At 41.6% G+C, this 17,476-nt stretch overlaps 1 protein-coding gene across 4 annotated transcripts in view; it reads right to left on the minus strand.

Annotated features, from left to right (window-relative positions):
* ALPK1 (alpha kinase 1) overlaps positions 1 to 17,476 on the minus strand; it is a 99,962-nt gene that overhangs the window by 35,820 nt on the left and 46,666 nt on the right. For 3 of the 4 annotated variants that reach the window (XM_074993423.1, XM_074993421.1, XM_074993422.1), the window contains exons 2-3: positions 16,581 to 16,760; positions 10,464 to 10,618 (exon numbers count right to left, since the gene is read on the minus strand). In XM_074993423.1, the coding sequence (XP_074849524.1) occupies positions 10,464 to 10,618; positions 16,581 to 16,701 (276 nt within the window). In that variant the 5' untranslated portion in view covers positions 16,702 to 16,760. Of the gene's footprint in view, positions 1 to 10,463; positions 10,619 to 16,580; positions 16,761 to 17,476 lie in introns of those variants that run through there. The other variant, XM_074993424.1, reaches the window with a different exon arrangement.

Consider the following 17,476-nt stretch of genomic DNA (forward strand, 5'->3'; position numbering starts at 1 on the left):
CTATTCTGGAGGGCCTGGCAGCCTTGCAGCTGCATAATTTAGCTCTCTACTCAAAGCTGAAGTCTCTTGCGTCTCTTTCCAAAACCAAATGGACTCAAAATGTAGAAAAGTCAAGCCCGAGGGAGAATCTCTGCTATGTTTTAAAAAAAGGAACGGCTGCATGCTGTGTGGCACATAGTAAAGTAGCCTGGTGTCAGTCCTTGTAATTATGTTCCTGTGTTTCTACCAATGCGCTAAGAAATTAATACCCACTTCTTTCATTTACTGCCAAACAGCATGACTCTAAATTCCCCAGCACCCAGAGAGAATGCTGGAGAGTTGCCATGTGGCACAGGGACATAAAAACACGTACAGGGAAACTCTCAAAACTATTTTTGAACAATCAGTGACAGAAGACCAAATTCTGCACCCCAAAGCACTGTTATAAACTCAGAGCAACTTCACTGACTTTAAAAACGTAACTGCCTAACTGAGAGCAATCAGAATTTCAGATCTGTGGATCAGCAGACACTTCAGCCCCTTTGTCCTTCATTGGGGGCTCTCTCAAAGATCAGTTTTACTATATTTCCTACCGTTAGCGTTTTACACTGTGTGTGTGTGTGTGTGTGTGTGTGTGTGTGTGTGTGTGTGTGTGTGTGTGTGTGTGTGTGTGTGTATAGATGTGAGGGGAGAAAGAGAGAGTGAAATATATGCACACTTTGTTTCAACATCTGTTTCCATGAAGAGAAATGCACATGTCTAATTGAGTTTATGATACAAAAGAGGAACCTCAATGCGGAGTCAGGTGGTGACAGAATTAAGTTTGCATGAAATTTCTATACACGGATGATTGGAAAAAATGCAAAAAAGCCTTTATTGAAGGGCTTTCACTTAACAGCAGTGAGTGGATGTGTGTGCGGTTTTCATGGTTTCCTGCATTAGTGCTGCAACTCCACCCTATAGAGAGCTTCAAGTTTGGGTCCCAGAATTGGGTTCAACGATACCTTCTTTGCACTGACAATGGTAGCTGCTCCCAAGAGGGGAGACAAACTCAGAACCAGAGACATCTGGCACTAGAATGGACAGAAACTGTGCAAAATGGAAATTACTGGTGCATAGTGAATGAGGAGGAGGAGGGGAAGAAGACTGGGGAATCCTTTATGCAATGACTGATTTAAAGGGCATTAAAAGCACAAATAAATAAAATTCTGGTTCAAGGCTGTCTATTTATAAAACAATGACTACATAGGTAGCCACTCCATGAAAAGAGTGCCTGTTTGCAGACTCAGGAAAGTTCACATTGGGAAAGATGCCTTTGCAACTAAAGAGTGTAGTAGAAAGGTAAGTAGCTAACAAACAGCTTAATTTTGCATTCATCTAGGTGCCTAGGTCTGGAACAGTGTGTCTGTTATACGCACTCATGTTTGAGCACTTCAGCTTTCAGTTATGTTGTCTGTGAAAATTTGCATTCTTTGAGAGATCTTAAATGCATGCATCAGGAAGGAACTTCCATGGTATGTATTACCAGTGGCTCCAGTTCTCTCTCTCATACCCTTTCTAAAATCGACACACAATTTACATCCCATCTAGTCTTATAAAGCCTAAAAATTGCCTATTGCTTTTATATATTATATTTCTTTCATCCATCTATAATCAGCTCTGTGGCAATCAGTGAAGAGCCAAACCACTGAAGGATATGGCACTGACGGATTTGATTAATGCACCGTTAGCAAAGCCCATCCTCTCCAGTGGAATTGGACCTGATGGGAATTGTTAACCCTGGGGCCCCGTACTAGGTTTCTCTGTTAATCTTTATTAACAGCCTACCTGTAGAACAATAGAGTTTGGATTTCTGTGTTGATCCTTTCTGTATAGCCCTCTACAAACATTAATGAATTAAACATCATGTCTCTGTGAGGTTGCTATGTTCTCTAACAAACATTTTATATATGGGTAAACTGAAGCAAAAAGGATAATTAAGTGACTTGACCTAGTCACATAGGAAATCAGAGACAGAGTCTGGAATAGGACACAATATTCTGACTCTCTACCTCTCTGCTCACACCAATAGACACCTCCTTCTCACTTCATATGTTATGGATCCAACTTCAGGGTCTGATGATACAAGCCCTAACCTACTCCCTCCTGAAGCCATTGACAGTTTTTCCACTGATTCAATGGGAGCAGTATTGGGCCTGTTATTAGCAGCCCCAAATAAAGAATTTGAAAGCCCTGGGAGATCTCCATTTTTTTGAATAAATGTCTTCCTTCACCAGATGAGAACTAAATTCTGGAGCAGTTACAGCTTTCAAGAATCAAAAACTCTCTCTTTCTTCAGCTTAATTCTCTGGAAATTATATTTTCATTTCCTGCTGTAAGCTTTGACAGCACACAGAATTCAGACATTATAGCACATCAATCAATAATCACTTGGGAATCTCTGAAGCTATGTTGCCATTGAAGAATTCTGCAAATGTCAGAATCAAGACACTCATGCTAACCCTGGGAAGATCAACTACAAAGTTCATGGAGTACTTGAAAAATGTAAACTGCTAAGTCTTGCCTGCTATGAGAGGAAAGATAGTCCAGTGGTTAGGACACTAGCCTGATACCATGCTCTGCCACAGATTGCCTGTGTGACCTTGGGCAGGTCACTTATGTCTAGAGCCTTAAATGGTAGTTGCTCACCTAACTCCTATGGAAATCAGTGGGAAGAAGGCACCTCAATAGCTTTGGGCTGTAGTTTGTCTGTCCCACAGTTCTCCATCTGTAAAATGGGGACAATATTACTTCCCATATCATAGCGGTGTAGAAAGGATAAATACAGACAAGTGGGGCACTTCAATGTATAAAATGAATGCCCATTGAAGTCACTTGCAGAGCAACCATTTACTTCAATTGTGCTTTAGGAAAAGAATTCATAACTCCTCCCTCCTCCACCTCCTCCTCTTCTACCTGGTCTAAGAATTCTTGAGATATGAGCCACTAAAATATGGTCAGAGTTGAAGGTGGAGACAGAATGAAATACAGCAGTCAGAAAAAGGTGATTTTAAGACACAATATTTTGCGACTCACCCAGGGATTGAAGATACTGCAATAGTACAGTGTGAAAATTTGGTTAATTTATATCCCTCAAGGTCCACAAGGTATCATACCTTTCAAACATTTCCTACAGTGTGGTTGCTGGCAGTTTGGTACCAGAAGTTCAGTGTCTGTGTCTACACTACAGCAATCTGTTGACAGAAGTTTCTGTCAGAAGATATCTTATGACAAAACTTCTGTTGACAGACCGTGGCCAGACTGGCCAGTGGATCAAAGGAGCGATCTGCTCTGTCGACAGAGAGTGGCCAGACTGCCCAGCTACTCTCTCAACAGAATGGCCAACCGGAAGCACAGCAGACAGGGCTGCCCAGCGACCCAGAAGGCCTGCCCATTGACAGAGGGTCCCTTAGAGTGTCCAGAACGGCTTACTGTTGACTCTAACTGTTGACAGAGGCGTTCTGCCTCATGGGGGAGTGGCAGAATGCTGTTGACAGAAGTGACATATTCTGTTGATTTACTGTCGACAAAATGCCTTCGGAATGTTTTGTGGAAAAAACATCAGTTTTGTCAACAAAATTCTCTAGTGTAGACATAGCCAGAAAGAGAAGGTTGGTACAGTAATAGATTTTATTAGACCCATTCCTGCTGGTGAAAGAGATGACCTTTTGACTACCACAGAACTTTCCTTCAAATCTGTGTAGATGGAAATCTTGTCTTATTTCACCTACAGAAGTTGGTCCAATAAAAGATATTACATTATCCACTTTATCTCCCTAATATGTTAACATGTCAAACAGGCTCCAATTAACATACAGATACAGCAGCCATTTACTAGACAGCCCTAAAGGTTCTCAACATTATTGCAAGTATCTTTGGTTAAGTTACCAACTGGATCCAACAGGTAAACTGTTCTTTGATCCTACTGAACAGATGGGAAGTTTGGGTTTTGTACACATTTCTGTTTCCCAAACACTGAAAATCATGGATCAGAAATAGAGAATTGTTATTTTCTGCTGCTCAGAAAAGCTGTTTGGTGTTATTTCTATTTTAAAAAAGACAGACCTGGGCTACTCGGGATGTAGGCATCCGTGAAAATGAAAGGGAGCCTGTGATGACATGAATTCCTTCTTGGGCTGTATTCAGCACCAGACAAACAAAGCTACAGTTCTCCGCTGAGTTACCTCACTCTTCCTTACACTTGGATCACCAAAGGGAGCTCTTACAACCTTAAGTCGGGTAGCAAAAGGTCAACTTGGAAAGCTTAAGGCCCAGGGCCAATACTTAGGGCTTTAGAGATTACAATGCTCTTTGTTACCTTACCAACAAGTTCAAAAAGGAAAAGACTAAATACTCAGCTCCCCCTCTTTCCTGCTGTTTCAAAGGTTCTCATCTCTAAAGTGTCACACACACCTGTGGCATCTTAATCAGGAGTGTTTCTCTAATGTTAGCCTATAAACATTTCATTAGGAAAGCTTATTCAGTTCTCACTAAGGCAAAATTCCCCTTGACTTGAATATTCTCATTAGTGTCATGGAATTTTGCCCACATAGGGACTGAATAGGCTTTCCTAAAGTTAAGGTGGCATCTACTTTCCATTATAATAGCCTCTCTTAGCCCTCCACCTTCCCACAATCTCCCAATAACTATCCCTGGGAAAAACAGTTTGATCTGAAAATTGCCACCTTTACTGTGAGGAGACAGAAATAGATTAATGTATTTTCTTCCAAACTGGCAGAAAATATATTTTTCGTTACTGCTCATTAAATATAATACACATTGTTCATTCTCCTCGTGTGTTAGACCACTTACCCTCACCCTGGGGTTCTCCTGTCTATTCAACCCCCCTGTATGCCATCTGGGGCAGGGACTGTCTACTGTGTGTGTATGCAGTGCCAAGCACCATGTGTGGACCCAATCTTGGCTGGTCCCACGATGCTGCTAGAATAATAAGACAGCATTATCGTTATTTGAAATGTTCATTTCTGTTTAGTGTTGGTTTCCCTGTAGTCAAAACTGGCTTGCTCTTACCCCTTCCAGCTTTCCACATAGTTAAATCTCCTTGAAACACCACATGCTGCCTACATTTGGATTCTTTTGGATGGTCTCGCAACAGGGTGTGCAAAGTGGGGGGCGGACCTGAAAATAAGGGAGGAGCAGCACAAGCGACTGCTGGGTCTTAGGCTCACCCACCTCATAAAAACGGTTGAAATATGTTACTGTTTTTATGTATGTGCATTCAGATTTATATACCGATGAATAAAGTTTTTACATTCTACATATTTATTGTCTTACACGTACCAGAAAGACTTTTTCTTATGAATGTAACCAATGTAACTTTCCACCCATTTGGATTACATTAGACAGGTTGAGGGGCCCTGTTGACTGCAGAGACAAAAGGTAGGGGCCTGATGTCAGAAGTCTGCACACACCTAGACTTTTAAGGTAACTTCTCTGACGTGATGCCTACAAAAAATGTGACAATATCCAGGCCACTGACCAGTGTTCTCTCATTATTTCCTTGTGTATGTGTGTGTTCATTTCTCTTCTTGCTTTTTTTTTTTGGAAGGTGGAAGCAGGGACTATCTTTTTGCTCTGTGGTTTGTACAACACCAAGCACAATAGGGTCCTGGTCCACAATAATTATGAATATTTAATATAGTACATACAACAATTAATATAGCCAGTGCAATCCTAATCCCACTAACCCCATGGGTGATTTTTGCCATTAACTTCAATTAAAACAGAGCATGGCCCTAACCCAGTAAATCACATGACTAGTCTTTGATGTCTGATTAAAACACATGCATGTAGAACACTGGTGCAAAGCATGGTTATGTATTTTCAAGAAATCTTGCACAAAATGTGGCATATAAGAAGTGTGCGAAAAAGTTATTATTTGCTGAGTATGATTATGCTACCTCTAGGCATGTATTATTTTTTGTGTTTGAAGTTATGAGTATAGTGTTGGTTCTAGATCTGTATTTCAAAGGCTTGCTCCTGGGGGAACTCCTGCAAGGTAGTTACCCAGAACATTGTAAAGGGACTGTTCAAACTAAGTAGATCATCAAGGCAGACTTAGTTCACAAATGGACCATTGGATGCCAATGTGGTAAAACAGAAGTTTAGTTTTGTTGCTAGCTTGATGTATCTCATAGCTTTGGGGGTATATTTGCCCTATTTCTCTTCAGTTTGTCCTGAATTTAGTATTCTCATTGTGACCCACAAAGGCACGGTTACATAGTCCCACTATGAGCATAAAGCTGTCCCACAATAAAACTATGGGAGTGTATATCTGACCGTGTTCCCTGCCCCCCCATCCCCACCCCTCTATAGCCTTGTAGCAGTATACAGAGACATTTTATTGGCTTACAGAGAGTGTTCAGAGAACTAATATAGGTGGTAGAAGCCACAAGTTTTGGACCTGAAGGGCCTGGAGTCCCGTCGTAGTCCCTCAGTCAGATGTGTAGTTTTACTATAGAGAGGGCATAACCTTTACAGATTTAAGATTGCAACCACAGTCTGACTAGGGAAAGCAAATTGAGTCTTTAAAGTAAAACAAAAATGCTGAGGCTTCCAGATGTTTGGAAGTATTGGGATCTCATTACCAACTAGAGCAATTTTTGACTTTAGATACAAACAGCAGGTTCCTTCCTAAAAGTTTCTACTCAGATCCAATAGTCCCTTCATGGCAACTTTGTCTGAAGGAGGCCCTCAGAACGAGGCCCACTATAGTGGCTTGGGGATATGCTCATTTTCAGCTGATCACTCCTTCAAAAAACCAGTTTGTCTGTTGAAAAAAAAAGTGAGAAACACACTATTGCGCACATTAATCTGGATGATCATTTGGATGGGGTGTACATTTTCATCAAAAGACATGTCTAGGAGATGCAGGGGAGACTCCTCTTGAATTTGATCTACAAAGAATACTAAAAAATGGCTTGGGAGGATACTACCTCTTCAGTCCTACAGTTAAAACAAGAATTCCAAAACAAACACAACGTAGAGCAGATTAAAAGAATGTCAGCTTTCTCACCTTGGCTGGTCAGCCTTATGCTTTGTACCTCCTGCAGATGCAGCAATGAATGAGTGACACACCAGTTTTAAAGATGTGAGAATAACCCAATTGCTTAGGACCAAATTCCAGTATCCTTAGAACTAATCCTTAGAGCCAATCAACTATTCACCAAAGTAAATCATCACACAAGGAGAATAAAGGTATCAAAATCTGGCACTTCATAACAGCAACAATGCTGTACAGTTAAAAAGTGCCCTTCATTGGAGATCTTAAAGTGCTTTATAAACCTCAGTTCATTAAATTTAAGAACTTATTCTAAACATAATTTAGAATAAATGGAGATGAAAATTGTTAAAGGGGTTTCTCAACAATATCTACAAAGGCTTATTTTTCTTTCAGAGAATTTAATTATCTCTTTGCCCTCCACATTAAGAAGAAAAAGTTGTTCAGACTTTTATCTTTCCTCATCAAACTGTAAACATTCCTTTTCAGCTTCATTTTCCCTCCTTCCTTTGATTCAAAGAGCTGAAGGAGCGCTTGCTCTGCCTTGAAATTTTATTTAAAATAAAAAAGGGGAGGGGAAGAAGATGGAAGAAAAAAAAATCCCCTTTCCTGACTAATACTAATAATACAGGTCAAAATGTCAGTTGATCTACAATTAAATGGAAAACAAAAGAGGTTTTCCCTTTTTTCCCCCAGTACAATAGCACTGGAATATAAATTACTGCTGAAGATGAAATAATACTTCAAAGCACATGGGGAAGGGCAGCACAGTGTTTACAAAGTATTTTCAACGGCATGATGAAACATTGAAGACAACGGTAACCCATGGATTTCAGGGGTATTGGTGAATAGTTTAAAACTAGCATGCGGTAGGATTTTAGGTCCCTATAGTCTATGACCCATGATATGCTTTGTTTAACAAGGGCAGCTGCAGTTATCAACAGATGTTTCAGCAATAAATAATTGGTATCATCTCGGAAAAGACCCATCTACCTGGGGAGCGGGCATAATGCCGAAAACACTGCTCCACTATTACAGCCACATTAATCTCCTATCTATCCAGGTTTCTCGGGGAGTTTACTGCAGGTGTTTATCCTGGGAGAAAGCAGACAAATGCTCCAAAGCCAGAAAGCTTTGTGAAGATTGTAAAGGAGGTCGGCCTCAGTCATAAATTTCTGTCTTCGGCCACACACACCAAAGAGAGCAAAAAACCCCACCAAAATAAACGCAGAATTACAATAAAATCCTGCTTATCAGTGGAGCATATGAAACCAAACCCTCCCAACTTATCAGAAACACATAAGGTGTCCAACTCAAGCTTCCCATTTTCTTTTTGAAAGCTACTTATGCTGACATTAAAAAAAAAAAAATCACAATTTCCTGGGTCTAAAACTTGTCCCATTCAGATCTGACTCCCAGTGAAGTATACAAGCTCAGGGATAGAATCTCAGCATCAGTGAAGTCCATAAGAGCTTCACCATTGATTTCAGTGGGACAAGGACTTCTCCCCAGGTCTTTTGGGCCTGACTCACCTTTCAGTCACACCAGTGTAACTCTGCTGACTACTACTGATGTACCTTATTGTAAGTGAGAAGAAAACTGGAATCCTCCCATCTTTAATTTTAACTGTTTTGAAACAGGCACATCAACCTACACATTGTGCTTGGCTTAGCTGACAAGCAACACTCAATATTTGTGTAACTGTAAAAGACTGGAAGAAAAAAAAGCATTTTTTTTAAATTCAGTTTATTTAGCTTAAACTCGTAGTCTCCAGGTTTGGGTCTTTAGGTACCAGATCCTGAATGTTTAGGACTAAATACCACAAACCCTTTCTCGGGTGAGAAGTCCCATTTAAATCAAAGGGGTTTCTTGCATGACAACAACATTTTTTTTGCAGGTTTAGGTCCCTGAAGTTTTCACTGTATAGTTTTGTTCCAAAACTGAGGGCCCGCTCCTCCATGAGCTCACTCACGCAGGGAAGAGCTATCAGCCCCATTGAACTACAAGAGTCCTCTGTGTTTTTCAAAAATCAGATTTGTACAAAATATCTAAGCATGTATTTCAGGATTTTATTTGAAATGTCAATGCAAAATTTTCTGTGAGGATTTAGACATTTTCCTCTGTTGCTGGAAACCCAAACACAACAGCATCATGGTTTGCAAGATCACTGGAACATTGACAGCACTGACAGTGAAAGCAACTCATCTATTATATTGTTTGCATTACCTTAGCAACTATGAGTCCCAGTCATGGGTCAGGATCCCATTGTGTTAGGCAAAAACCAAACAAAGGTTGTCCCTGGCCCCAAATGCATCAAGCACAAAGGTTAGTAAACAGCATAAATGAAGTTATTTTTGTTTTGGTCTAATGAACACGTTTTTCCAGGTAGGCATATCTGTACATTCTACCAAAGTTCTTTTTAAGTTCTGCAAACACTGAGATACTGTCTGCCCTGTACCATTATAGCAAAATATTTGTAGGCATGCAAATGTCACTGCCTCCATACAGTATATCTTGACTGGAGCCTTTCTGGGTCTGACTCCACTGCAATTAGACACACACATGGCTGACCCAAGCCAGCTGACTTTGGCTGGCAGAAGTCTGGCAAAGGGGCGGTTTAAATGCAATGCAGGTATTCGGGCTTAGGCTGCAGTCCAAGCTCTGGGGTCCTTTCCATGTTCCAGGAGGCCAGGCTCCAAACATGTTTATTGCAATTAATCAGCTCTTTAGCCCAAGTCAAATAGCACTGGACAGCCTTGGGTGTTTAATTACAACATAGACACACTTCCTGATGCCAGCCTCCTCCATTGTCCACCACTATGTGCATATTCTGAGTTTGGCCATTTTCCCCCACTATGTGGTACAGCAATCAACACGAAGGTCCGCACTGGGTTGCCAGCTAGGAACGGGGGCGAACACCATCTTGTATCTCAAGTTCAAGTCTCAGATGCAGCTAAGTGCACAGCCCAGAAATCTAAGAGTAGGGTCTGATTCTGCTCACATGGTCATCAGTGGAAGAACTCCTATTTATCTCACTGGGAACAAGACTGGGCTCCTAGTTTGTGAGCAGTGATTCTATCCTTTAGCCTCCCATCTTTCCTTACCTTTCCGGAAATTAGGTTCTCCATACAGAGTGAGGGCACAAAGCCGTGGTCTTCAGGACATGGATATTTCACAATCAAACAGGAATGATTCTAAGCTCTTCATGAAACTCAGGGGGAATGCAACAAGTGAAGTGACAGAGTCCCATATTTAATACAAGTATGATTTGGCCTTTTCTGCTAGCTGTGTCCTCCTACCAGTTCATTAACAAAGTCATTGTCTGAGGTCATCTGTGTGGCAGTAAGTCTAATGGACTAATGCACTATACACTCAAGAATGGGATTTGTAGAGTTTAAAGGAATACATGCATTGAACTTCATACCAGTAATTCACGCAGCCTTGCACTGATGATATCTTGCAGGTTTGTTTTGTCTTCCGGGCCTACGGCTTGTTTGTACTGCCACTTCTCTGGTACGAAGGGCCACTTCATTTCCTTTGCTTCTTCAATAAGGGTCCTTAGATCATCAGGGAGGGAAGCTGAAAAGGTCAAAGTGCAGGTAAGGAAATTGCAGACGATTTAGCTGCTAATGTTATGATGTAGCATCTAGCTTGCAAAAAGCATTCTCTAGCCTGAACCACTTCTCAGTCACTACAAGCTATTGGTTCTTGTCAAGATTAATAATGAGACGTTGTGTCTCATCAGCTGCACTGCTATGCCCTGCAGGTAAACTGGGACTGCCAGCCATTAAAAAGGTTTTTAGCAGGAAGTAAAACACTTAGGTGGCCATCTATGCGTGAAGAACTAGAGAAAGGAAAGTAGGAAACATTTTCCCCAAAGTGAAAACAGGGATTTTGTCTGAGTGAGTTAATCCAACAGCCTGGATCACCTTCGTTAAAGATGGTATTAAGAGTCTGTGGATGACTCAAAAAAATACCAGATAAATAAAAGGATGGTGATAATGAGAAGGCTTGGAAAGTTTGTTAAATAATTCTTCAGTGTCCACATTTGTTACAAAGATAATTGGCAATGAGTTATTCAACCTGTAGCCCTAGAAATAATTGTATATCCCCCCATATCCCAGACACTCAGTACCACAGCTGGAAGAATTGTGAAACCCAGATGATTTCCAGATCTGAAGAAGTGGGTCTGTCCCATGAAAGCTCATCACCTAATAAATTACTTTGTCAGTCTTTAAAGTGCTACAGGACTGCTTTTTTGTTTTGTGAAGATACAGACTAAAACAGCTACCTCTCGGTGACTATTCAGCTACGTAGGAAATGCAAGAAGAAATTATTCACTCCATTGAATGGCTGATGTATTGCACCAGGAATTAAAATTTTCTACAAATCCCCTGTAGTTACCACTTGACACTGCATCACCGATACAGAAAATCCATGGACCAGCTCCTCATCTGCTATAAAACAGGATAGTTCCACGAACAGAAGATCAGGAAATTGCAGATGATTTAGCTTCTAATGTTATAGCTGATTTACACTAGCTGAGGACTGGGCAATGCATGTCTGTACTGTTATGCTTCCTTTTCCGTTTATGGTAGAAGTAATAATGCTCCATAACATACAGGACAGAATTTTCAGAAGTGCTCTGCACAAATTAATTCCACTCCTGCAGCCAATGGACCACTGACTTCAGTGGAAGCAGAATTAGGTCAGTTTTACACTTCTGAATTCCCCAATGGGAATTTTATCTGAAGATCTCCAAGTCCTATAGAGAATGGGTATTATCCATATGGGGAAACTGAGACAAAGGGAGATTAAAGGCCTGATTTTCCGGGACGATTTTCCACTGCCTGATTTTCCATTGACTTCAAGTGGTATGTTGGGTGTTCAGCCCCTCGACTGATTTGCCCCAGGTCACACAGTGAGTCAGTGGCAGAATAAGAAATAGAATAAACTAGAGATGGAATCCAGGTCTCATAGCTTGCTGACACTCAGTGCTAATAAAAGTGGATTAACAGGGGATTACTGACCAGCTGGTGTTAACGGCAATCATCATATGCATATCTAGCCTCATCTGGCCATTGATCTCCACGAAAAAGCCTGTTCCGAGATCATGGCTACCTAAACGAGATGGTGAGCTAAACGTACTTCTACTTTTCTACAAAATCATGCCCTCTTCGAGGCCACAATAAATTAAAACCTATATTGCTCATTCATGTCTGCTGCCCAACAACTACCCAGCCCTGCTCTGGAAATAGACTGAAGCCCTGACACTCAGGACCAAATTTTCAAAGGTTGCTTTTGAAATTATGCCCGTGTTCTTGCAGACATTTTCTCACTCAAGTGACATAGCTGCATACGACTGCTGTGCTACCACCCACGAGCAGCCAGGATTCCTCAGGGTCCTGTTGCTCTGTCTGGGCACTGACTGTATCATTGCCGCTGCTGAACAGTAGGGCAGAGAGTGAAGGCATAGAAAGGTGGCTCACTGGAAAGGAGATAGAGGTTGACAGCTATGTAACATGCTCCCTTCTTCCCAGTGTCAACACTGACTCCATGTGGTATCACCTAAATAGGACTGAGGGGAACAGGACTGACCACAAAAGCTACAGCTACACTAGAGAGTTTTGTTGACCAAACTTGCAGAGCGTACACACTAAAAATGCCTTCTGTTGATGTACTGTCAACAGAACTTGGCACTTTTGTCAACAGCCTTCTGCCTCTTCCTCCCGAGGCACAGCACCCTTCTCGACAGAATCTGTCATCAAAAATCCATGTGGATGCTCCAGGGGACCCTCTGTTGATAGACAGGGCTTCCAGATCACTAGGCATTCCTATGTCTCTGTGCTTCCGGTTGGCTGTTCTGTCGAGAAAGTGGCCGAGCTGTCCAGCTGCTCTCTGTCGACAGAGTGAATCGACAAAATGATCCACTTTTGTGTGTGGCTGCAATCTGTTGACAGACTCTGTTTGGAAGTCATCTTCTGACAATAACTTCTGTCAGCAGATCACTGTAGTGTAAATGTAGCCATAGAGGACAGAATTTAAGGAGTCTGCCTCTCTACGTAGAGTAGCCTTAGTAAATAAAGGAGAAGTTTCCCTGATTGCCTCCTCAGTGGAGGATGATGGAGCTCGCTTGGAGATGCTGCATCCCAGAAGGTGCCACGGTGGTACCTACCAAAAGAGCTGCACATCTCACAGCTTCCCCTCATGCCCAGAAAAGCAACTGCAGCAGAAAAGAGAGGACAGGCAGGCAAGCAAGCAATGCCTGCAGAGATGCCAGTCAACTTTTCTTCCGTGGTGCACCTCAGAACTTCGACTCAGCCATCTGCATTTAATGGACTTACAGTTGCTGAAACTGACATGCTGCATCTCACTGCCTGCAATTTCCCAGCCCTGCCCATTTTTAGCCTCTCCTGCCTCCTTCCCGGCCATTCATTCCCCTTTCTTCTACTTCCTCATCTCTCCCTTCTCCATCACAAAAAGCATATGGATTTAAACAACACGAACATATATGTGACAGCAGCAGCATCAGGCATTTCACAACTAGTAAGTAATATGGTCAGGGCAATGGCAGACAAGCTGTCTATGAGCATAACTGTATTGCTGTTACCCTCAGCATCCTAGGGTTTGTTTCCAGTAAGCATTGTATTTTAAATTAGGCCCCAGTCCTGCAGGTGGACTCTGTTCCCATGTGGATGTAATAAAGACCAAGGACAGAATATACACAAATTTTTTCCTTAATATCTTATACTAGCAATCAAATATTTTATTGCTACATTAGTTAAAAAGGAATTTAGAGCCAAATTTCAAAAAGCTCTTAAAATAATTTAGAAACTACGGCTGCACTTAGGCCAAAGGATCCTGAAATCAATGGGAGTTAGATGCTAAATACTTCTGAGGATCTGGACCTTAGGAACCTAAGGCTCATTTAAAGTCAATGAGTCGAAGGCCAGGTCTAAACTAAAGGGAAAGGTTGAATTAAGGCATGCAACTCCAGCTATGTTAATTACATAGCTAGAGTCGATGTACTTTAATTTGAGCTTCCACACAGTCTCCACTGCAGGAGGTCAATGAGACCACACTCTCCTGTTGAAGTCTTGTACTCCATGCAAGGAGCAGGCACACTGGCACTCAGAGAGGTGGCCTGAGTTCAGTTTAACCCGCCTCTACCAGACTCACTAAATCAAACCCCAGAAGACTGATTGTGGTACTGTTGATCTTCTGCCTAGTGAAGACATACCCTTAGGTGGTCTTTGGCGGCAAGTTTTCTTCAGCATTTGTAACGTGCCTGGTACAATGGGGATCCGTTTCTGACTGTAGCCTCTGGGTGAGACCACAGTCAATACAATTATTGTATTGTGTGGCACTGTAACATCATCTAGGGAATCACAAAATGTTGCAGTGGCAAGTAGAAGTAACTTTGCACTCTTCAGCCAAAGTCCAAGCACCACAGATCTTACTGCATGATTGTGTTAACTCTGTAAGTGATGTAAATCCAATGGTAATTAATAGGGCTAAAAGAAGGAGATGAAACTACACTGAAGCTGATCTGAATGATTTGTAAACAAAACAAAGGATCAAACCTTACAGTGAGTCCATCTGTCTAACATAAAGCAGCATAAAGATTCTCTTTTCCCCATTTCTGTGTGTTGATTCTCAGTCCTTCCTACATTTGAGCCAAACACCAGTTTGACAAAGGCAATGAGAGAAGAAAACCCCTAAGCATTTGTGTTAAGAGAATCCCCTTGGCTGAAAGTGCTCCAAAAGTGTCCCTGTACCAATGTCATTCTGCTGGAAGCACATGTGGGCTGGATGAATCTGCTATATCACAATCTGATTGCTCCTGCTGTTTAATAGCCACCTGCCGAAGGGAAGGGGAGGTTAAGATCATTCAACCAACCCACTGTGTGTGCCCTCCGGTGGAATATGCACACAGAGAGCAGCTATGATTAGCTACTAATATGTATCATCACTGCCTCACTGCAAGTGGATTTTCTTCTTTCAGCCAGACCATGGCAGCCGTTTCTTAGAAAACCCTGAGCCTCACTTTAGTCTCTGATCACTCACTTCCTGAAGCAGTTTACCTGAAGGGCCATGTCTAATTTAGTAACTATGAGGGCAGTGATTTACCTTATCTGGAACTAACCTGATTATTTCTCATGCTCTGTGGCATTTAATAGGAGAAAAGAAGAAGAGAAGGATGGAGAAGAAAGCGCTACCTGATTAGGAGTTCAAGGGCCCATTCTGAAGCGTGATAAAGCTTAAAGGAATTTGTGAAGAGAAAACAAAGTATCCTTTGTAGATAAAGAAAAATCTTCCTATTTACCACCTCCAACACAATCATGCTCAGAAAAAAAACCAAGGCGCTTGACAGCCAGCTGACCCCCCCCAACAAGAGATGGGTTTGAAAATATGTTCCAGGCAGACTAGCATACAAATGGGTCAAGAATGAACTAAATTAATATTATGACTGATTCGCTCATGCGAAGGGAGGAGAATGCACTGAACACTCACAGTACTAACTGCAGCTGACAAGTGAACTAGCTGGTGAGAGTCACCTGTGCTCTCCAATTAAAATAAATGTTTTTGATGCTTTTTAAAAATCTCAGATTCAGATATTAATATTTTCCTTAGTATTCACTGCATGCATCATTTTATTTTTCTGTGTGGCAAAACAGAATCTGCGTACTGTCCAGCTAGTGAAAGAAACAGAGAAGGAAAATTCAAAACATATTCAGTAATGAAAACTCAAAAGATACCTTCTTGTACAAAATAAAAGCTAGAGTAGCAGAAGGCTAGATAGCCACTTGAAAGCTTTTCACAGGGAGAGCAGAACTAATGTAACATTCTGCATGTTTTCATGTCTAAAGCAAATTTAAATTTCACTGGAAATGAAATAATAGGGGGAAAAAAAACCCACACAAACCCAGAACCCCAACCACCACACAAATGCTGAAACACTGGTTTCTCTATAGGTCAGAAAAAGTAAAACTCTTCCATACTAACACTCATTTCATATGCATTCATTCCAAATATTAAATGGCACAGTTTATGCTTTCAATATGACTATTTCAAGAGTTTTTCTTGGAAACACTTATTGAGATGCTGCATATTTTATAAGAAAGAGATTCAAATGATGGGGTTTTTTATGAGGAGAAACAATCAAATACTTCAGCAACAGACAAATTTCTAGTGAAAAGAAAGTAAATAAGTACCAGCAATCAGAAGTTGCACTTTTTTTTTTTTAATAATTGAAATTTATGTGCATCAGCAAACTTTTGGGGCATTGTTCTTCCCAAACTGAACTGTTCCTCATAGGCTCATGTTTACTGAAGCCTAAAATTGGAACTGACAGCAATTCATTGCAACAAAGTGGGCTTCTTCCCCTGCCTGCCTGTAGCCCATGTCCCATTCATGCCCTAGAAATCCAGTCATCTCCTGACACTCATCTGCTGGGAGAAGAAAAATAGAACAGGGTTGGGGATGTGTCACTGTGGCATGAGTTCACAGCAATCTGCTGGCTTGTTCGCCGAGACCTCACCTTTGCACTGCTGGTACTCTCTCTTGTCTTCCTCAGATGCATCAGACATCTTGGGTGAGAGCACATCCAGAGCTTGCTTGCACTCCTGAAGCAGCTCAGCCACAACTTTTGGATTATTCATGATGCCGGCTCCCACTCTGCTGCGAACTGGGCGTCCCTGGCTGAGCAGTGATCAATTACCTAGGAGAAGACACAAATTCTAAATGAAAAGGTTCCCTTCAAGGCTGAGGTACCTGGTGAACAAAAGAGAAGGAAGATGATTAACTAAAGCATCATCAATTATCTGCGAGACTCAAGCAGGGAGAGATAATAGGGGAAATACATGACAGCCTCGGAAGACTTTATTAGAGGAGTGTGTGAAATAACTGCAGGGTCTCTGTGGCAAACTGTGCAAGGCAAACATCTCTGAGGTACCAGAGAGCAGAGAGAAAGGGCTTACTTTTCAATGGAGCCGTAAAATCACGAGCAGTGAAGTGACTAGCCAGGGTGCATGGAATCTCTTTTCAGTCAGAAGACTCATGCAGTCAAGTGCTTTTCATTTGAACTGAATTGTAGACCTTTCCACACAGAATTACAGCGAGGCCCCACATTTTCAAACACTTGCTGGGTGATATGGCATATGCTTAGTGGAGCCTGCGAGGAATAGTTAGGCTGTATAATTTTTACTCATGGGCCTCATAGTACACAACTTTCTCACAAAACCTCCCCAAAACTTATTTAAATCAATGCTGCTAATCCCCCCACCTCCAGTACAATAATATCTCAAAAGGAATCTGTCCCTATAGTCAAGGTTTCAGCATCTAAAGCTAGAGACACTAGTGTTTGTGCTCACTGATTATGTTACGCTGTGCTGACAGCAATCTAGACACAAAAAAACCTAGTATGAAATCACAGAA

The sequence above is a fragment of the Carettochelys insculpta genome, chromosome 4, assembly GCF_033958435.1.
Source record: "Carettochelys insculpta isolate YL-2023 chromosome 4, ASM3395843v1, whole genome shotgun sequence".
In the NCBI taxonomy this organism is placed as follows: domain Eukaryota; kingdom Metazoa; phylum Chordata; order Testudines; family Carettochelyidae; genus Carettochelys; species Carettochelys insculpta.